The sequence below is a fragment of the Papio anubis genome, chromosome 2, assembly GCF_008728515.1.
Source record: "Papio anubis isolate 15944 chromosome 2, Panubis1.0, whole genome shotgun sequence".
Classification (NCBI taxonomy): domain Eukaryota; kingdom Metazoa; phylum Chordata; class Mammalia; order Primates; family Cercopithecidae; genus Papio; species Papio anubis.
This window is the reverse complement of record NC_044977.1, coordinates 137,384,390-137,407,517: the sequence shown is the minus strand read 5'-3', so window position 1 is coordinate 137,407,517 and position 23,128 is coordinate 137,384,390. Positions and strand designations below refer to the sequence as shown.

The 23,128-nt window shown below is 34.8% G+C and overlaps 1 protein-coding gene across 1 annotated transcript in view; it reads right to left on the bottom strand.

Moving 5' to 3' along the window:
• GPR149 (G protein-coupled receptor 149) overlaps positions 1–19,817 on the bottom strand; it is an 87,761-nt gene extending 67,944 nt beyond the window's left edge. The window contains exons 1-3 of the mRNA XM_003894931.5: positions 16,474–19,817; positions 15,331–15,523; positions 8,824–9,272 (exon numbers count right to left, since the gene is read on the bottom strand). Coding sequence (XP_003894980.2) covers positions 8,824–9,272; positions 15,331–15,523; positions 16,474–17,454 — 1,623 coding nt within the window. The 5' untranslated portion in view covers positions 17,455–19,817. The remainder of the gene's footprint in view (positions 1–8,823; positions 9,273–15,330; positions 15,524–16,473) is intronic.
• Between the last annotated feature and the right edge of the window lie 3,311 nt (positions 19,818–23,128).

The window sequence follows — 23,128 nt, the reverse complement described above, 5'->3', positions numbered from 1 at the left end:
ATGGACTTAACAGATATTTACAGTACATTCTACCCAATAGAATATACATTCTATTCATCAACACATGGAACATTCTCCAAGATAGACCATATGATAGGCCACAAAACAAGTCTCGGAAAATTTAAGAAAATTGAAATTATATTAAGTATTCTCTCAGACCACAGTGGAATAAAATTGGAAATCAACTCCAAAAGGAAGCCTGAAAACCAGGCAAATACATGGAAATTAAATAACCTGCTCCCGAATGACTATTGGGTCAAAAATGAAATCAAGATAGAAATTTAAAAATTCTTTGAACTGAATGATAATAGTGACAAAACTTATCAAAACCTCTGGGATACAGCAAAAGTGGTGCTGAGAGCAAAGTTCATAGTATTAAATACCTACATCAAAAATTCTGAAAGAGCACAAATAGACAATATAAGGTCACTCCTCATGGAACTGGTTAAACAAGAACAATTCAAGCCCAACCCCAGCAGAAGGAAAGTAATAACAAATATCAGAGCAGAAGTAAATGAAATTGAAACAAACAAACAAACAAAAATACAAAAGATAAATTAAACAAAAAGGTGGTTCTTTGAAAAGATAAATAAAATCTCTAGACCATTAGCGAGATAATCAAGAAAAGAAGAGAGAAAATCCAAATAAGCTCAATTGCAAATGAAATGGAAAATATTACAGCTGATACCACACACATACAGAAGATTATTCAAGGCTAATATGAATGCCGTTATGCACATAAACTAGATAACCTAGAGGAGATGAATAAATTCCCAGAACTATACAACTCTTCTAGATTAAACCAGGAAGATATAGAATCTTTAAACAGACCAATAACAAGCAGCAAGATTAAAATGTAATTAAAAATTTGCCAACCAAAAAAGTCCAGGACCAGACGAATTCACAGCTGAATTCTATCAGACTTCCAAAGAAAAATTGGTACCAATCCTAATGACACTATTCCAAAAGATAGAGAAAGAGAGAATTCTTCCAAAATCATTCTACAAAGCCAGTATCACTCTAATATCAATACCAGGGAAGGACATAACAACTAAAGAAAACTATGGGCCAGTATTCCTAATGAACATAGATGCAAAAATCCTTAACAAAACACTAGCTAACTGAATCCAACACCATGTCAAAAGGAGAATCCACCATGATCAAGTGGGTTTCATACCAGGGATGCAGGAATGGTTTTACATATGTAAGTCCATAAATGTAATACACTACCTAAACCGAATTACAAACAAAAATCACATAATCATCTCAATAGATGCAGAAAAAGCATTTGACAAAACCCAGTATCTCTTTATGATTAAAACCCTCAGCAAAATCAGCATAGAAGGGACATATCTTAAGGTAATAAAAGCCATCTATGACAAATCCACAGCCAACATTATACTGAACAGGGAAAAGTAGAAAATATATGCCCTGAGACATGGAACAAGACAAGGATACCCTCTTTCATCACTTCTATTCAACATAGAAGTCTTAGCCAAGCAATCAGACAAGAGAAAGGAATAAAGGGCAAATTGGCACAGAGGAAGTCAAATTGTTGCTGTTTGCGATGATCCTGGAAAACCTAACGACTCATCCAAAAAGCTCCTAGAACTGGTAAATAAATGCGCAAAGTTTCAGGATACAAATTCATGTACACAAATCAGTAGATCTGCTATACATCAACAGCAACCAAATTGAGAATCAAACCAATAACTCAACCCCTTTCACAACAGTTGCAAAAACAATAAAATACTTGGAGGTGAAAGACAAGGAAAACTACCAAACACTGCTGAAAGAGATCATAGATGACACAAACAAATGGAAACACATCCCATGCTCAAGTATGGGTATAATCAATTTTGTGAAAATGACCTTATTGCCAAAGGAAATCTACAAATTCAATGCAATTCCCATCAAAATACCACCATCATTCCTTCACAGAACTAGAAAAAACAGTCCTAAAATTCATGTGGAACCAAAAAAGAGCCCACATAGCCAAAGCAAGACTAAGCAAAAAGAATAAATCTGGAGGCATTACATTTCCCAAATTCAAACTATAATACAAGGCCATGGTCACCAAAATATTATGGTACTGGCATAAAAACAGACACATAGACCAATGAAACAGAATAGAGGACCCAGAAATAAAGCCAAACACTTACAGTTAACTCATCTTTGACAAAGCAATCAAAAACATAAAGTGGGGGAAAGGACACCCTATTCAACAAATGGTGCTGGGCTAATTGGCAAGTCACATGTAAAAGAAAGAAACTGGATCCTCATCTTTCACCTTATGCAAAAATCAACTCAAGATGGATCACGACTTAAATCTAAGACCTGAAGTCATAAATATCCTATAGGATAAAATTGGCAAAACCCTTCTAGACTTTGGCTTAGTCAAAGTCTTAAAGACCAAGAACACAAAAGCAAATGCAACAAAAATGAAGATAAATAGATGGGATTTAAGTAAACTAAAAAGCTTCTGCACAGTGAAAGCAATAATCAGCAGAGTTAACAGACAAGCCATAGTATGGGAAAAAAATCTTCACAGTCTATACATCTGACAAAAGAGTGATATCTAGAATCTACAAAGAACTCAAATAGGTCATCAAGGAATAAACAATCCCACCAAAAAGTGGGCAAAGGATATGAATAGATAATTCTCAAAAGAAGATATACAAATGGCCAGAAGCACACAGAAAAATACTCAACATCACTAATGATCAGGGAAATGCAAATCAAAATCACAATGTGATACCACCTCACATTTGCAAGAATGGCCATAATTATAAAATAAAAAAAAATAGATATTGGCAGGGATGTGGTAAAATGGGAACACTTTTACACTGTTGGTGGTAATGTAAACTAGTACAATCACTATAGAAAACAGCGTGGAGATTCCTTGAAGAACTAAAAGTGATATACCATTTGATCCAGCAATCCCACTAGTAGGTATCTACCCAGAGGAAAAGAAGTCATTATACGAAAAAGATACCTGCACATGCATGTTTATCACAGCAGAATTTGTAATCACAAAAATATGGAATCAGCCCAAAACCCTATCAATCAACGAGTTGATAAAGAAATTGTGGTGTATATATACATGGAATACTACTCAGCCATAAAAAGGAACAAAATATTGGCATTCACAGCAACCTGCATAGAATTAGAGACTATTATTCTAAGTGAAGCAACTCAGGAATCAAAATCAAACATCATATATTCTCATTCATATGTGTGAGTTAAGCCATGAGGATGCAAAAGTGTAAGAATGACACATTGGGCTTTGGAGACTCAGGGGAAAGGGTGGGGTTAGCTAGGGATAAAAGACTACACATAACCTCAAAATATCTCTTCACAAGACACTTAAAAATCACAAGGGGGAAAAATAGAAGCTTTACATGGAGAAATCTGGCAGACACCAATTTTATGAAGGGAACATCACCTTCATAAGATGCATCAACATCATGTACCTTTTGATATGACGAACTAGAAAAGACAAACATCACTTTGGTGATATTCTTGTCTTTAATTCTATCAACTGAAAAATAAGACAATTACTAATGAGGGGTATTCCCAAAACAAAAACAAAATTGGCCAGTAGTCTTCAAAAGAGTAAACATCATGCAAGACGAAGAAAGAGTGAGAAGCTGTTACAAATTGGAGGTAAGGAGTCATAAAAACAAGTACAATATATCATCAGGGATTAGATCCAGAACCAGAAAGAGGACAATTGGTAAAACTGAAATAAAATTTAGAGATTAGTTATTAATTTCTTGATAATTGCACTGTACAGTGTAACATGTTTACGTTAGTGGAAACTGAATTAAGATATATTGAAACTCTGTACTATTTTTTGCAACTGTTTTGTAGGTCATGTATTAGTTCACAATAAAAAGTTTTAAAAATACGGTGAGTTCCTAGTTACTTGAGTTCAAGTAGAGAGTAACCAAGAAGAGATTTAAGCCACAGCTGGGTCATTTCAGTACACAATCTTTTAGGTTTCATAAGCCAGGAGACTTTTATGAGAATGTTAACAGAATTCTTAGCTAACAGGTAAATATATGATTCAATGAAAGCTTTGACCCAATGCTAATTCCCTTGAATTTGTAGAACGTGAGCAGTTAGAGCTATTTTTACTCATTGCGGCAAAATGATGCATGCTGTGAGGATCACAAAATGTACTATGAAATATCTGAAGTAGTTTAGAATACAATTCCCTTAGGTTCAACTTCCAAGATTTTATATACTTGAGAACAAATTTATATTCATGGATGAGTTTTCAGCCACACTTCAAATAGCCACTGTAAACTACACGAGATAATGACACAAAGGGATGAAACAATTAAATTGAGGTTAAAGTTACACTGTTAAGTGGAGAAAAGCAGAGCGCATGCAGTACATACAGCAGGACTGTGTTTGTTTGTTTGTTTGTTTTTGTCAAAAGTAAAAATATATGCATAGAAAAGAGCGTGATATTTTATACAACAAAATGTAAACAGTGGTTAACTCTGGGTAGGTGGAAATGAGTTTTTTCCTTTGCTTATCGGCAATTTCTAGATTTTCTACAATATTTGTAAGTTAGTTTAATAATTATAAAAACAATAAACTTTATACTTTTATAAAAACTAGGCAGTGTAGCAAATTTTCAAGTTTCTGAGCAGCGAGCAATAAACTAAGCACTTCAAACAAATGAATGTAGTCAAAATTAAAGTATATTCCAGATGATCATTTCTGTTAAGATGACCAGGTGGAGGCTATAAATAGGTTTTAAGTGAATTTTTTCTAGTATGATCATTTCAGTTAAAATGTCAGAAATTACTCAGACAAGTTTAGGCATCTTCATTTTAAGCTAATAGTGTCACAGAAAACAGCAATATGCTGTCCTCATTTTTAAAATAGTTTGTTTTTTAAAGTGAAAAGAAAAGATGCACAGTTTTTAGGAAGAGGGAAGAGATATGTGTATTGAGTATTTTTTTCCAGCTTTATACTTAATGGATCATATCTTAAACAGAAAGAATTAATTTTGCCCTGCACTTCAAACTCATGCCCATTCTCTAGCAATTAGAATCTAAAGCAGTGCTTTTAAATTTTTAATGTGTATATTAACCTACAGAATTTTTATTCTGTAGGTCTGAGGTGGGATCTTGGTTTTGTACAGAAATCATCTGGAAGCTTATTACGAATGGAGAATCTTGGATCCCATCTCATACCTAATCAATCAAAATCCACATTTTAATACGATACCCATTTGACTAGTATGCACATTAAAGCCTGAGAGGCTCTGATCTAAAGAACTCAAAATAGTCTAGCTAGCTTTTGGATCCTGTAGTTTCCTATGAAAATTACTTAAACAATAATATTTTAAAAATACTATAGAAACCAATACTGCTACTAAACTCTGTTAACAACTGATACAACATAACTTTAGAAAACTATTTTTAGACAGCTAAAACATTTTCCTTAAAATGAAAATAAAATTTCCTTGATTCTCAGGCGACTTGAGAGGGAATGTTTCAGAATCTGTTTTTAAAACAGCCTACTGGCAAAATGGAGGACCTTCTGCCTTACAGATCCTATAATGATAGGATTGTAAATAGATTAAAAGTTTCAGAATATCTATGTTTTTGATTCACAAAAATAAATGAGTGAGTTTCTGGAACTCTAAAACAGAACATTAAAAGGAAAGAAAATGGAATCCAGGGTAACTTTATGAACTTAGTATTAAAAGAGAAAATAGAGTGATCACCCACAGGCCAGTCAATTATTTTATAAGTCTAATTTTCTTTATTCATAGATGACAAAATTTGGGGTTCTAGAAAATTATCATTTCATTTCAGAAAGAGTCATACCAGTGGCTATCACATTAAGACTTTCTAACTAAAAATCTCTGACACTTCTGACTATTCCTTCTGAACTTTCAAAATGGTAAACTGCTTAGATTTCTACTTACTAGGTGTTCAAAAAGAAGCAATTACGTGACCAGGTTAAAACTGAATTTCAGTCTTATGAATACCTTCAATTCTTGTAAATTTTATTGGATCACATTTAAATCTACTGAAGCCATTCTATTACCATCATTTCTACACCTTAACCTTGATGTGATGATAGTCTAACTCCTACCAGGACTTCCAAGAAAATATACTGAGAATTGTTAACATAAACTTCAATAAAAAATTAAACAAAGCATATTGTGCAAATAAAGGAGAGCTCACTAAATATGTTTAAAATCAAATCTGCTTTTTAAAAAATCCCGAGAACACATACTATTAAATGTAGTACCATTAGACACAAATTGATAAATTGAGCCTAAATGTTTGAAAGTACAACCATAAAACAATCAAAAGAAGTAGAGTTTTTATAGAGTAACTGCAGTGTCTACCACACAGTTTAATGCATCACTATATAAGATACATATGTTAACATAGCTGAGAGCAATAAACGGCACTGGGAAGAAAAAGATAAAAATGAAAGTCCTTTCTAAGTCATCATTCACTTCCATGTAATATTTGCTGCTGAAGAAAAGGGTAAGAATTAAAAGCTGTTTTGGTCTTAGGAAAAGTTCTCTTAAGATTTTCAGTCCTAAATGTGTTTTTTGCTAACATTTTAAATTACAATGTGAACATTTTTAACTTTGTGCTTTAAAATGTTTCGTATAATTTTGTAACACTTTTTTAATTTAAAATTTTGTATTTGTATTTGAGGCTAACCTTAAAGACCACAGGTACTTTTACTAAGGGAAGGTTATACAAAAAATGTCAATCTGCAGTTTAGGATTTCTTCCTGTTGTTTTAAAATTTATGATAGTATTTTATTTAATTTTAATTAGTTCCTGGAAATAAAAAGTTTTACCTTTCCAGAATATTGTATTATCCATCTTACCTCTAATCATTTTTTTCATGGTGACCATTTCAGAGAAGTTTCCTGAAAGACTTGATCATTACAGTTGTTTAAATATCTATATTTAATAAGCCAATATTTATAGCTGAAAGATATCTGGATTGATCAAAGTTTTATACTTTACATAAATCATTTTAATTTTTGATTTAAAGAAGATTGTGGGTAAGTTGTTCATCATTCTTATGTGCAAAGAGTGTCTGATTTTTTCACATTCTAGTTACAGTTATTCATGTTCCAGTTATAGTTATTTGACTCCACTTTCCAAACTATAACCAAGGCTTTTAAATGAAGGCGTTTAGTTGTGGTATTTTAGATAATAATTACAACTGTTTTGATGAAATAAATAAGAAAATTGAGCTACTCAGCAATGTTAAATGAACAAAAGCAGGCCCCAGAAGACTATATACAGCATGATACCGTCTTTAGAAGGCTCAAAATTAGCAAAGCTAAACAATGTATTATGTTAGAAGTACATACATTTGTGATAAAAGAATGTAACAAAAATAAGATTCAAGATAGCTGTAATCCGTAAGGGTTAATCACGCAGATGATATAGGTGACTAGCACCGAAGGTAGTTACAAGTTATTGGGATGGACACACACACACACTCGCTTCATTATGAACATAACTTAAAACAATTTCTAAGTGCAAGACTAAGAGGTTTAGATTATTCAGGAGCAAATTGATGATGAAAGTGTCGGAATTCCCCTCTTAGTTGGGAAAAAACATTTTTTCTAAACATATGGTGCGTTGTGTTCTTTGGCCTCCACCTTTTACTGTATTATTTAATTTATGACAAATATTTAGTGATATTTTCCATATTTTCCTTTGATTTCTAATCTCTAAACAATATGCACAATTATCTCTTCTTATAATATATTTCATACACCTTCTTTTACTATTCAACTCACTTTAAAAACAATGATATCAGGAGACTAGTAGTTTTACTTAATGAGAATAAAGAAAATCTCAAATTATTCTGCTCATATTTATAGTTCATTTTATATGATCATACTTTTGATCAATGAATACATTATTCCTATCAGTGTATTTCTAAAATAATGCTTTTGATTCCAGAGATTAGGTGCATGTAGATTCTGATTTCCATTAACTCATGTAGAAAAAAGACTCCTTTTTCCTAGGAAATCAATAGTGTGGAAAGCAAGGGCAACTTAATTATCACATATGAAAGCTTGGAGAAAGAAAAAAATCTCATATCAATGTCACACTGCCATTTCAATAAATGAGAAGGATCCCTCACCATTTTAGGAAGGCTGAAATTTAGGAAAGGACGAGAAATTCAAATGCAAATTCTTTTAGCTTTATAAAATACTATAAAACCATTCTTCCATATTTAAGGAGATGGAACATTCATAAGGGCTTGCAAATGCTCACCTGAATGTACTCTGGATTAATTTTTTTTCTGCTGGGTACTGGAGGGATTAGTTCTAGTAAGACTGATAGGCAAGCTGCCTAATATACTTTCAACAGAACAACGCTTCTCACTGCAAGTTGTATAAATATTTGCCTTTACATGGAAAAAAAAAACTTCCCTTGGAGACTTAAGAGATACCTTTGGAATAGAGGAGGGAAAAATAAAATCTACAAACTAAATTAATTTGAACCGTGAGTTCTGAGAATCTAATCTGAATTTATGCAGGTTACTTGAGGTTAAAAAAGAATGCCCTAGAGCCTGTTTAACTCTTCCTGTTATAAAATGTATAGACTTTAAACTGATTAAAAGAATTAAAAAGTCCTTCAAAAGACACCTTGAAATAAAATTAAATATCATGGAAATTAATTGAGGCAAGTGAAGTTAATGTTGGACTAGATTGAATAAAATAAACAACTGATAATGTTTTTCATGACTATCACATTTAGTATCACCTTTAATTTAACAGCAAGAACAATCTTTACTGTACCTGACGAGGGGTTCTTTCTGATTTACTCCTACACCACTCCCAGTCTGAAATATCTGGTTTCTGACTCTCTTCATGAGACAGTCTTCTTTCTGGCCCTTCAGAAAAGGTAGTTTCTTCATAGTGAATATCCCCTCCTGTTTTGTCAGAAAACGCACGCTTTTTGTTGTTGGAATCCTGTTTAGCTTCTGTAATATCAGTATTTGTGCATTTATTGATGCCGCCATGTGTGGAGCTGTCCAGAGAGGGCGTGGTGCTGATTTCTACTTTTATAGCATTGAAGACGTTACGGTTGTCTCTCTGAGGGTCTTTTGTAGTTTCACACTCATAGTTCATCAGGTTGTGATAGAATATGGAATTTTCATCATCATCATAGTAATCTTCATGTGCTATTTTATAAATCCCATAACTTTTTTTGAATGATAGATTGAATTCAAAGCCTTTTCTCTTGACTGAGTAAAAATAAAAACAACAGTTTATGGCTAGTAAGGTAGATATAAACCACATTGGCTATATATAGCAAATAAAAATAGAAAGTGCATTCAACTTGATTATTATAAGTTTTAAAATTATCTTCATTTACTTTTTGTTAATTATGCAAAGAAATTATGCCTCACAAAATTATCTTATTACCCTGTGTCTAATTTTTCTCATTTACACAATGAGGGTCTTGAAATACATACAATCTTAAAAACTCTTTTGGTCACTAAAGAAGCCTTATATAACAAAAACTAAGCCATACATTAGGAAATTCTCAAATACATTGTTTTAGCTTATCTTAGTCTAACCAATTATTTTGCACATTTCCTTATATTTTGGGATAAGATATATTATTTATAAATTTTATTTTGCTAGAAATTAATTAAGTAGTCTTAATATTACATGAGTTATTCAGCTAAGAATACCACCAATAAATATAACTTCTTTAAATATTTTGGTGTATAATTTTTGTCATATGTATGTCTATAAATGCATCCAGTTAAAATTAGACCATGCTGCTAAATAGCTTTCAAATTAAAAAAAAAAAAATGTACATTTCTGATACAAGTAAATGTGAAATGAACGGTAAAAAATTAGATGGATTAATATTTTTTGAAAACTGAAGCACTTTATAATGTCTATAAAGCTGATTATTATAAGAGTTTAGCAGGAATGCATAAAATTTTTATGATTTAAATCAGGTGAAATATGATGATATACTAATTATAGTACTATTAGTTGGTGGAGTGATGCAAACTCTTAGAATAAAAAGCAAGAAAGTAACAGAAAGTGATACAATTTTTATTTTGAATGTCATTAAATGCTAGGTAAGTTTTATATATTAAGAATCAAGTTATATTAAGGTGGTAGACAAGATATAATTTAATGTTTTTTCTTTCATCTGTCAAAACATGGTTTGCGTCAAACAAATTTTCTACTCTGATAGCTCTGTGTTTTATAGTGAGACATTTAGCTGTCTTTGGTAGAAAAAAATGTATGAAAAGATTTAAACTTTCTACAAAAATAAGTAAAATTTGGTTCATTTTGCAACATACCCTAGTGTCATTCATATGCTGATTCTATTACTGAGATGTTTCTCAGAATCTAAGATTTGTAAACCAATTCTGTTGACTGAAAAATAGAATTTATCAGTATCATTCATTGTTATTTGAGCCAGAATACAAGCAAGAAAAATTTTGATTCAAAGAAAAAATAAAAGTAGAAATAGATGTTCATATTTTATATACTGTCTCATTTATATTTTTATTGACGTCTTCTAGTAATGTAGTCAAGTAAAATCAAGTTATGCTGTTTAACTTGCTTTAAGAATGTGAAAGGTGAAGGAACTAAAAGGATGTTTAAATTATTGATGGGTTTCTATTTTTCTCCAAAAAAGATATAAAATGACAAATTGTCAATTCAAGGCCATTAAGAAAACAAATGCTATCATAAAATCCCAATTTTGTGATATAACATGATAAAATTGATGTCTATGACTATAATTTTATGAGTTGCACATTGTAATCTCAAATATATAAAGCAAAAATGAGTAATGTTTGTGAAGGAGTGTGCAGAATGTGTTAATGCGGACTTCACCTCCATATCACAAGGGACAAAGGGCTGTGTGAGGTAGGTTATGAAAAGAATGGAGGATTATCAAGAGACCATGATGTGATAGAACATTCTGAGGTCGTTTTGCACATCGAATATCTCATTTAATACACCAACAATCCTACTTAGTAAAAAACTTATTGATTGATTCTATTTTACGCTGGAGAAAACTGGGGATGACAGACAAAAGCTACTGAAGATTACTTACAGGTAAAATGATCTGAATTTAAAGCTAGCTGTTTTCAGAATTGGAGTTATTTGCCTTTATTTGAAATTGCTTTATTGCTAATCAGACCCATGAAAGTATTATGTTAATGGAAGCAGAGTTACACAATGTGCTGTTTTTAAGTCAGACGAAATACAGTAATTGTGCAGTATAATCAATGAAACATTTCTTGTTAGTGATTTATCACTTAAATGGCAAATTCTGCCTGAAGTAACTAATGTACCTGAGATACTTAAGTTGAGATAATAGGTTATAACAATATCACAAAGTTGACAAGGTAAGATGAGAGGCTGGTTGTAAGGGGGTGAATCCCTATAAAAATACATTAATATAGTTAATAATCAAAATTATGTTGAAGAAAATATGAGAATCAGAGTTAAAACTAATCATTTCTAAGTTCTTTGAGGATAAAGACTGGGTATTTTTTTTTTAAATGAACCAAAAGCAGAAAATAAAAAGTGTCTATGGGGCCAGTTAGCTAACATTAATTATTAACAAAGACAAATGGGAAAGCTCTTTCTCCACCTCAAGCAGGATTCTCAGCTCCAGCCATTTGTGGGGAGATTAGGGGTTGGGTTGTCAAGAATCCTAATTTTTCAGACAAACCAGGTTCATAGACTTGATATAAAATATCCTGATCTTAAAATTTCGGTCCATAATTAAAATTAGTTATAAGTAACTATAAACATTGGTTAAAAACCAGCTCTTTGAATCAAATTCAGCGAATGGGTCATGGGTTGGGAATTTCTGTTCCTTATTGAACATGCGGCACAGTGCTAGACACATAGTGATGTTTTCCCTAATAAATATGTATTTATTGAGTGAGCGAATGAATGAATGAATGGAGCAACCTGTAGGAATCATGCTTGATGTGATAGGAAAGGTTTGTTAGGTTAGCCTTGACTCGATGATGCTAGCTGAATAAAATATGATTTCAAAAAAGTGGTATCTTTATAATATTGATTTGTTTATAGGAGGAAGGCCTTGACAGTGCTACAGTTTTATATCACTAAAAAATTACATAGTTGAGATTTTTTAAAAACTTTTTTTGCATTTTGTGTATTTTGTATTTTGTATTTTTTTTTGTATTTTTTGTATTGTGTATTTCTGTTTGTGAAAGTCAGAGATCTTTCATTGATTAGTAATTTTCAAGAAACTTAAAAGCCATCAGAATATTGTCCAGAATCCTTTGAAATTTATACTAAACATCTTAAAAATAAATATAATTTTTTGTTCTTAAAAGCAAAATCTTTATTCTTCCAAAATCCTCGATAAAATATGAATTAGCTCTAGTCTTCTGCTTTTAATCACATCTTGCCAATTACAATTTTAGATGTGAGTAATTACACCAACTTGTAAAAAAAAATCATTCTTCAGAGTAATATCACTTACCAGATACTATCATTTTGTCAAAAAAAAATAAAGATCAAAAATCTATTTTTTATATAATGTATTTGACATTTACCTATTTAAAAAACATCATGTCAGGCAAACAAAATGGGTCTGATAGCTTTATCCAACCAATATGTCTACTGCCTGAGACCTCTATGTTAAAATCATTTGAGAAAAAAAAAACAAAAAACACTTTTGAGACACCAGTAGTACAGATTCTTGTTGGAAACAGGAGAAGATTATTATTTCTGCAAATTATTTTTCCACTGCTCACATTCATTTTCTGGTTGCACATCTCTCAGTTCCCATTTAGTGAAGTTGAGATTTATAATTATATTTACATCTTCAAAATTAACCTATGATAAATATGTTAGGAAAAAAATATATTTTCTCTCCCTTGCTTCTGAAGTTCGCTGACTGATAAAGGATATAAAGAAAGGGAATCTTAGTTTGTTACGGACAAAAAGTTTAAACATAAAACTCGAACCATCGAAGAATTAAGATACTCTAGCTGATCAACCACCTGTCCACCTAAGCATGTGCTATGTTTGGGGTTTTAAAATTTTGTTGTGTTATACTAGCAATAGCAAAATTGATGGTGGCTTCTCAGACAGTAGAAACACATCACTGTTATTATCAGAAAGTTCTGATATCACAGCCTGGATCATGGGGGGAATGGAGTCGTTTGAACTATAAGTATCTTAAAGTTTATCACAATGTTTTATTTGTGAAGCCATGCTTCTTTTTTTATAAGCCTTCATACAAGTCCCTCTTTGGAATTTTAAAATAAACACAAATAAAAGCAATGGTAATTTTAGAAAAAAATATTATTTTGATCTCAAAAGACATATTTTTAATTTCAAACCTGTGATATGAGTGTGACTGTTGATTCTGCTAGCCTGCCATAAGACTCTTCTGTCTGTGCAGTACAGAAAGTAGAATATTTCATAGGCTGGCTTACAAGAGGCCTGTTAGTTCATGGTTTTCAGCTCTGAGATGGATGGTCCCCACTTCTTAAAAATGACTGCCTTCAACCAATTCACTAAGACTTTTCATTTTCACTGACACTAGACTCATCCCTCTCACAATTTTAGATGTCGCAAAACTGGGCTGGTTTACTAGTTTAGTGGCAAAATGCCAAGATTTATTAGAATGTTAGAGTTTTGAGGCTTGTGAATTGTTTCCTTTATGTTACATGTCTTTATAAGTGGCCCATAAGGGTTTATTATTAATTTTCCCTGTCACTGTTGCTCTGGATATTAACCTTTAGAGACACATCATTATTATAAGTTCTAAGGTTATTTTAAAGACAAATGCATCTGTCATCTACTACTAATAAAACTTAATGACATTCTTAACAAAAATTTTCAGTCATTCCAAAATGGATTTACATTCTAAATTTTAAATGCCATCATTATGACATAAGAAAAATGGCCAGTTCATGGCTAATTACATCAAATAACTTTGTTGTTTAATTGATTGCAGAGTATACTTTGATATTCTCTAGATTTTGCAACCCTAAGCCTGAGATGGACTGTTTTTATTTATCCTTCATCTCTGTTAAATAATAATATACTTGCATGATCTGAGCAAAGGACAATTAATAGGATAGTTAATGCAGCATACACTAATGCATTCTCAGATTTATTAAGTGATAAAACATCCTATTCTCTAGATTTTGCAACCCTAAAATAGCCTGAGATGGACTGTTTTTATTTATCCTTCATCTCTGTTTAATAATAATATACTTGCATGATCTGAGCAAAGGACAATTAATAGGACAGCTAATGCAGCATACACTAATGCATTCTCAGATTTATTAAGTGATAAAACATCCTATATTCTGTCTGGAAAAATACAATAATATCCTTTTTCTTCCTGGCAGAGTCAAAATATACAGCTCACTCCTCAACACTTTTCCTGTCTTAGAATATGGGAACAATTACACTGTACGGAGTTCTGGAATGGACCCTACTTTCCACTCTCATTCTAGGTGTACTCTTCAGAACACAGAATCTTCTTTAAGTAAATAACTTGGCTAGATTCATACATGAACACACAGTAACAAACTGTCACTTGTGTCTTTTTTTTTTTAAACTGAGGATTTTGTTTGTTTTTGTGTTTGGTCCAGGGCACCCGCGCACGCGTGTGTGTATGTGTGTGCCTATGTGAGACAGAGAGAGAGAGAGAGAGAGAGAGAAAGAGAGGCCTACACTTGCAATTTGTTTTGGAACTGTTTTCAAGCACTCTTGATTCCTTACTCTGAAAACTTTCCAAAACCCTGGAAGAATACAAGCAGTAAAACAACAAAAATGTCTTTCTTTACTGTTCGATTGCATAATAATGGGTTATAGTGTAATGAGTTTTCAACTCCTTTCAGAGGGTTAATAATCCTTTTTCAAATTCAAGCTTGTTATGGCAATGCTGCATCTCATTCTAGACTTGGGAGAGGAGTTTGTTTTCTATTCTGGACTAAGAACTACAGTGAATACATCATCTAAGTGCCTTTGTTGACATGATGTGTTAAATGAATTCTAGTCTTTCCTTTTTTTTTTTCCCCCCCCTACTTAAAATAATTATTCAGTGCCACAGCACTTCATGGGGTTTTTCAAAACCAGCCTCATTTAAAATTTACCCCCAAACTGTGGTAGTGATTGTTTCATAATTTCCTCTCACTATTTACCACTTACATTTATCCTTGGACTCTCCATTCCCTACTGAGGCAGCTTTGTTAGTAGACTACTTTTCTGAAAGTCACTGAACGAGTATTGCTGCCAATCACCGCGGTGTTGAGGACTTACTTTTTTTCCCATCGGATGCCACTGCGTATGCGTTCTGCCTGCAGTTGATGATGCAGCCACAGGGCAAGTGGGTCCAGCGTTTGGACAAGACAAACACTGGGGTTACAGTGGTGGCCAGCAGGGTAAGTAGAAAGCTGAATGTCTCCAAGGGAAGGCTCTGAAACCCCACGACGTTCTGGACCACCATGTGCATCTGCAAGGGCAAGAGAACTTCAGATCTAACCTAAAATTATACTTTGTACTTCCCAAGCCTTTTCTCCACGCACGCTGCCTCAGTTCCCTTTCCAGTTCCTTCTCCTGATTGACAGCGAGAGGGGAGCTCTGCTACGGAGCTGGCGCCCTGTCCTTGGTGGTGGGCTGTTGGGAACGGCGGGACGCACCCCGCTACGCCAGACAGCACAGGATTGGGAGGAGTTTCTGCTTTTGAGTGCCGTGTCTGCGCCCGCTGCCTATTCAAGACTCCACCAGAAAGGCACAGTCTACAACGTGGAGGACGCTAGCTGGGAAACAGGCGTCCGGGAAACCTGCATCTGGTTCTCCGAATGGTCTTTGTGGCCTCCCTGGACCCTCACCTCCGCCCATGCGCGCTCGTCACAGCGGGGCGCCACTCTGCCACCTTTTAATCGGCTTCCTCCTAGAAGGAGGAACAAAAGCCTGTTTTGTCCCCTGTCTTCTCCCTCCACAACTGATCTCTCCTCCCCTCTATCCCTCCCTGCTGAGGATGGGCGTCGTCCTTACTAGGCGGGAATGGAACGGCGAGAAAGGGATGACAGAAGGTTGAAGGGAAAAAACCTTTTAATTCCCTTTCTCCTTTTCTGAATACTCTCAGGTTTCGCTGTGTAAGACAATATCCTTGGCCACCACCAATATGGAAAACTAAGCCGCTCGCGACGGAAAGCGATCTCCACGCCCCTGACTTTTGAAAGGAGAAGCATTTAGTAGCAAAGGTTTTGCCGCCAACTAGCCCTATCCCGGACTGCCTTCCTCTATCTAAGTGCATCTCTAAAACCCAGCGAGAGACACTTGCAAGTGGACTTCACTGTGTGTCTCTTGGTGACTCCCCAAACCAGCGACACCGGTCCCGACACTCATTTACACTGTCTGGCACCCACACTCGCGCCTTGTGAGCAACTGCACTTTTACCATCATGGGCAGCCAAAGGACGACTTTTGTAAGTGCTAGGATCAAAGCGAAGCGCTTCTGCGCTACGCTCACGGTGAAGCTCCTGGTGCCGTAGAGAGTTCCCCGGTTCTCACGCCTGCAGGCTCCAGCCCCAGCGGCAGCGGGCGCACCCGGTCCAAACACGGTGTCCGAGCTCGGGGAGCATCCCCTAGAGCGCCGCAGACTCTGGCCGGGAGCATCCTCTGGGGACAGGGAAACCACTCTCCCCGCAGTAGGAGGGGTTCCAGGAGTTGAAGCTCCACGGGAAATTTCCTGGTAGTTGGCGTGGAGTCTCGGCGGCTCCTCAGAACACAGCAATCGGTATGTAAGTGGGACCGAGAGGCCCACGAGGAGTCCGAAGGCCAAAGCGTACACGGTGGAGAGGAGCAGCACGTAGGAACTGGAGCAGTCCACCAGGCATCCCCAGGGCGTGCGCACGAAGGCGCCCCAGCCGCACAGCGGGAGCGCGGAGAGCAGCAGACTGGCTGTCCACACGGTCAGCGCCACGCCAAGCACCTGGCCCGATCTTCTGGAGGCTGTCTGGCTCCCCACAGCCCTGTGCATCGTGTAAAAGTTGTAAGAGACTAGGAGAGTCGCCTTCAAGTTGCTAGAGAGGCCCTGGCATAAATACAATAAGGCAGATGTGGTGCATAGAAATTGGAAGTAACCGGGGACCTCGTTTGGCCACTGCAAAAACATGAAGATGGTCACCGACAGGACGCTCATGAGATCATCCACAGACCAGGAAGCCACAAGCATGGACACAACAGTTCTGTTCTGCATCTTCAGCAGTGAAATTAGTGAATAAATGCTGCCCACCAAGGCTGCAAAAGTCAGGAGACATGTCAAGCAAAAAAGATAGATATTCAGAGTTCCTGGCGGATTTAAAAGGTCCGTAGAATTATGATTCTCTTTCCACAGGCTAGAGTCATTTGTTGATAAGTTACTGAGAAATAAAGACATTGTCCTTGGTCAATATTTAATTTCTCTTATCAATGAGTCTGATAGTTTTCTCAAAAGAAAGACTGGCTGCTGCAAATCAGATTTCATTTCTCCTACCAAGTTCCCCTCTAGATGTTCTCCCGGTCAGTCCTGCAGGAAATGGTCAGGCGTGTCTCCTTTAGATCTGACTCAAGCTATATTTAAAAATTAGGTTCCATTTCAAGCAAAAAAAAAAAAAAAAAAAAAAAAAAAAAAAAAAAAAAACCCGAGCAAACAACTTTTCAACATTCCAACTAAAAACAAAGCGAAAACTCCTTCCCACCGTCAAGTTTCAGGGAATAAAGAAAAAAAAAACCCACAAAAAAACAACTCTTCAGGTACATTGAAAACCAATGATGTCTGGATCCTTTGGGGTTCTTCTTATGGAGCAAAGCAGCTTGTAGCTTGAGATAATCAAACTCTGTTCACTTTTAAGAGCAGTAAAATGATGCATTTGGTTGCAGAGCTGGATTCAAAGGCAGGAGATTGTCAGGTAGGTTTCAGCTTTGAAGGTAGAGAGAAAGAAAGAGAGAGAGAGAGAGAGGGCGAGCGTGAGCCAGTCAGAGGGAGCTTGTGCACAGAATTCCATCTGAACTGCTGTGTTCTTCAATCAGCCTGTGATCCTCAGAGCTGCAGGAAGGAGGAGTCAGCTCCAAGCAGGAGAGAAGCAGGAAAAAAAGGGAGGGGAGTTCAGTGTGTGAACAAAATGATACACATATATCTTAGCCTGCCTCTTTCAAAGCAAGAAACAATGTCCTTGCTAAGCTTCCCCTTTGGTTTCAACATGTAAAACTAGTCCAAATACTTGCTCAGGCTTGATGTGAACTACAAATATCACCTGTGAGAGGTCTAAGCTACTCCAGTAACGAAGGGACTGCTTTTATTCTTATCTAGACTTCCTGCTTCTTAATCCAATGGAGGAAGAATATAATCGATGCCATGTATAAGAATAAGATGAAGGAGATTTCTTTTAAAAAATTAGTGTACTTAAGATTATCGTTGTAGTCCTCATTACTCTAAATGGGATTATGCAGAATCTTTGGATAGAGTCACACTAGCTTTAGACATTTATTTATAGCTATTTATTTTCTGTCAATGGCATCAAGTAAGCAGGCTGTCATTCGAATAAATGATATGTCTAACTTTCCATAAAGTCCGATGATATTATACAGGGCCTAAAAGGAAGATCACCCTACATTTTTAACCAGAGTATTTGGGACATGCAATAGTTTGTATCTCTGAATGGTCAATTTTGCAAGCTGAGTGATTTAGCAAAGAAGTAACGAACAGAAGTACTTCTGGTCCAGCATTTCCCAGTATGCTGTAGGGTAGCATTCTTCTCAGTTCAGCCTCATGACCAAATGGTTGCATTCTCCCACATAGTGCTGGAGGTCTAAATGGAAACAGGGGAAGGGAAAGGAAACAGTTGATATGACAATGATTTAATAACTGGAAGTAGTAATAGAACTGCAATCATTCTTTTCATTTTAGAAATAACTGAAGTATCATTTTGAACCTGAATCTGTTCTAGTAGAAAATGATTGCATTAGTCATTGCCAGTCACACCCTTCAATAAACACAGCAGGTATTTCACTTATCTTGATATGTTGATTGTTTGATTTTCCCCCTCACTCAGCAAATGGAAACAAAAACCACATGTAACAGCTAAGTCAGCACTCTAGCTCTCCCTACTGATAGTATAGACTGTGTAGGGCTGTGTGAGTAAGAAAGGCTGGGCATACATTCATTTTAAAATGACATTGATTCAGAAAGCATGATGAAAAACAAATCTTATTTTTGAAGACTTCAAAGTTTGACATGCCATTCTGCCTCTTCTCACAAACCTTATTCTTCCTTGCTATGGCAAAAATATTATTCTTCAATATGGTACTGAATCCTGCATTTTCAGTTAGTTTGGGCAGTAAGTCTCAGATTGTTAATATGCAATGAATAGAAATTAATAATAGCTACTGTAGTACCATTTCAGGTCTGAGAACATTTCCTCTATTATTACTATCATTTCTGGGTTTTCCGTTAAATATAAATTAGGAAAAGAGATACTTAATCACCATATTGTACTGTTCTTTAGGATATTACAGAAGAAACAAGAATGTTTAGCACACTTCCAAAGGTTGGTAGTAGAACTGCAGCCAGGAGAGAGCTAGTAGAGACATCTGAATTGAACTTTAGACTCTGCTATTGCAGGATAGGTAACCTAGGACAAAAATTCTAGTACTTTCTCTGGGTGTCTGTTTCTGCATCTGTAAAATAAAGAGGCGTTTTAGTCAGTTTTGGGTTGCCAAAACAGAACACCACAGACTGTGAAATTTATAAAGAAAAAAACTATTTCTCATAGTTCTGAAGGCTGGGAAATTCAATATCAAGGTGCTAGCATCTTGTAAGGGCCTTCTTGCTGCATCATCCAATGGTAGAAGGTAGAAGGGCAAGAGAGCATGAATGAAAGAAAGAGAGAAAGAAGGGGCTGAACTCACTTCTTCTTCTTCTTTTTTTTTTTTTTATAAAGATCCAGGGTCTTGCTCTGTCACCCAGGTTGGTGTGCAGTGGCACCATCATCCAACTCCTGGGCTCAAGTGATTCTCCTGCCTCAGCCTTCCAAGTAGTTGGAACTACAGGTTTAAGCAACCACGCACAGTTTTTATTTTTTTATTTTTTTATTTTTTAGAGGCAAGGTTCTCACTATGTTGTCCAGGCTGGTGTCAAACTCCTGGCCTCAAGTGATTCACCCACCTCAGCCTCCTAAGGTGTTGGGATTGTAGGTGTGAGCCTCTGCACATGGTCTCACTTTTATAACAAGCCCACCTTCTGTAACTAACCCACTTCTGAGGTAATGGCAGTAATTCACTCATGAGAGCAGAACCCTCGTGATCGAATCATCTCTTTTTAGGCCCCACTTTCCAAGACTCTTGCACTTGTATTAACTTTTCAACACATGAGCTTTGGGGGACACATTCAAAGCACAGTGAGGGGTTTGACTGGATTATTTTTAGAGACTTTTCCTGTTCTAAAATTAAATGATATAATTTTTAAGTTCAGTTAACCTTATCTCTATTTTATTTCCTGCCTACTTTACAATAATCATCATTGTCATCTAATAAGAGGTGGAAGCCAGCAAGAACTAATGCTTGGGTCTGCCTGATTTCTCCTTCTCAGTGATAGCATGGAGGAAACTGTCTATATGAAGGTAGTATAAGATTCAAGCAGCCTGAAATCTCTGAGCCAACTGAGAGATTAAGGCTTGCTCTGGAGATCTGTACGAACCTAAAGCAAGTTTTGCATGAATGAGAGGTAAAATTTATTGTGTAAATCACTGAATTTGGGGAGTTGACTGATACTGGATAATATCCTAGTTCATCCCAATATTGTTAGATGCATTATTGCTCCCCTTTCATAGGTGAGAAAACAGAGGCATGAGAGATTAATTGATTTGTCCAAAGTCACACATTTATTAAGTGGTGGAGTCAGATTTTAAAATTGTAGTTTAGTTCTGTATTCTTAATCACAACAGATACATATTTGCTAGTAACTCCCTTTTAGTTCTCCATCCTTGGGAACACTTCCAATGGATGTTGATAATCATAAAGTTTTATTTCTGCTTTTCTTTCTTTCAAAGATGTTTGAAATGTCTCGTTTTATAAAATTTTAATCTGCAATATTTTACCAGGTTTTATATTTTATAATGTATTATATATGTATCTACAACATATATAAATATATGTTTTATAATGCATTATATGTATTATAAATGTATATATGTATTTATAATGCATTATATATATTATAAAACATAAAGGTTGGTAAAAGATGGTTTGTAAATTGAGTTAATGAACATTATTACGGATCAGTGAAGAGTTTCTTGAAAATTGTAAACCCTCTCTTGAGCCATAATTTCATTTTCTTTAAGATATCCTCCTGAGGGAAAAAAAATCACTCTCAATGCATTTTAAATAACCAAAATAACTTTTAGGAGACCATGAAGAAAGATTTCTAAGAAGCTTCTTTGTGCCTTAAAAAATCTTACTCGGTTCCCGTGAGTGAGCTTTGTTCATCTCTCTCATCTGTAACAGAAATTTATATCTTCAATGATTGTAAATTCTGTCTTTAAATTTGTTAATGCAAATTTACATTAATTTAAATAAAAATTACGGTTCTGCCAGAACGGCTTAGGTGAAGACATTTATTTTTATCCCACTGCTGCTTTGGCTACTTTAAAACATGTACCATATGTAATATAGCATTATAAACTGTTAAACAACCTACAGAGTGCTAAATTACAGAAATTTTACAGGAATAAATTGCAGACAATTTAAACAACCTACAGAAAATTACATGGCAATACTTCCATTAAGCTAATAGTTTATGAAGCCCTGATGTAATTATATCTTTGCAAAGCACTACAGGCAATTTATTTCTCTAAAAGTCCACACTATATCTAAAAATTCTCAGAGCATCACATCTGAAAATCCTCAAAGACTAGGAAATAGTGTAAAAAGTTATAGTTGAATATTATAAAATAACATTCTTAGCAATGTGGGGCTTTAACAATAAAAAAGTTACCACAGGACCAAATGAAATGGTTTAGTTTGTTTTATAAAAATAAATAAAGCATCATAGATAAAGTTAATCATGAAGGTATTTTTTTTTCTGTTTTTAGAAATAGCGTGCTATGCACCCAAAACATTAAGAGTACTGGCTTAGCATAAGATGCTTACAAACTTATCAACAAATCTCAAGTGAAATATCCATAAATTATTCAATTTCATGCATAAAACATATAAATAAAAGTCATATCTTATCAATGCAAATAGATATGAGTATATAAATTTATAATTTATATAATTGTATATATATCTGTATTATATAAAATACATGCATATTCTGCTTCAGCTGATAGTTTTCCAAGAAAGTGACTAGCAATTTGGCATCATAGGAGAACCCAAATGCTGTGATTTATTTTCTTCTTTATCAATGTATCATTAAAAACCTACAGTATCTTAGTACTATCTAATAACTATGAGTTAAGGACACAATTTCACATGACTCCAAGTCAGAGAGACTTTTTTTGTGAATATAATCTTTAGAAACCTGATTAATATGCTGTCAGTTCAAAGACAGTACTTGACATTTGTGGGGATTGTTTTAAAGGTCTCTCAAATGGGAAATTACATTTTTTTTTAAACCGATTCCATGGATAAGACACAAAAATGTTAAAGAGATGTGTGTTTATGTATAAAAGTAGACCAGCTAGAGAGAAAAAGCTTTCTCATTAGTGGGTGTTGTTTATTCAATTTTAATAATACTCATTCTGGACATGGATCTTAACCACAGTAGTTATGTAACTTCTACCTAGCCATACAATAAATATATCTGGAAGAGAGCTTTTATATAGAGCTGTGTGAAGCCGTTAAATGGATTGGGAATGACTCAACCCATCCCACAGAATAAAAATATAAATAACATACTGCCATCCTAAGCGTAATAATATACTAGAAACATTCATTCATTCATTTATTCAACAACTATTTGAGTGTTTAGCAATCAGACAATGTACATTAGTGGTAGACAGAACATTGTAGTTCCTGTTCTTGTGAATCTTACAGTTTAATCATTTTTCATATTATCACTTTCCTTAAATTCC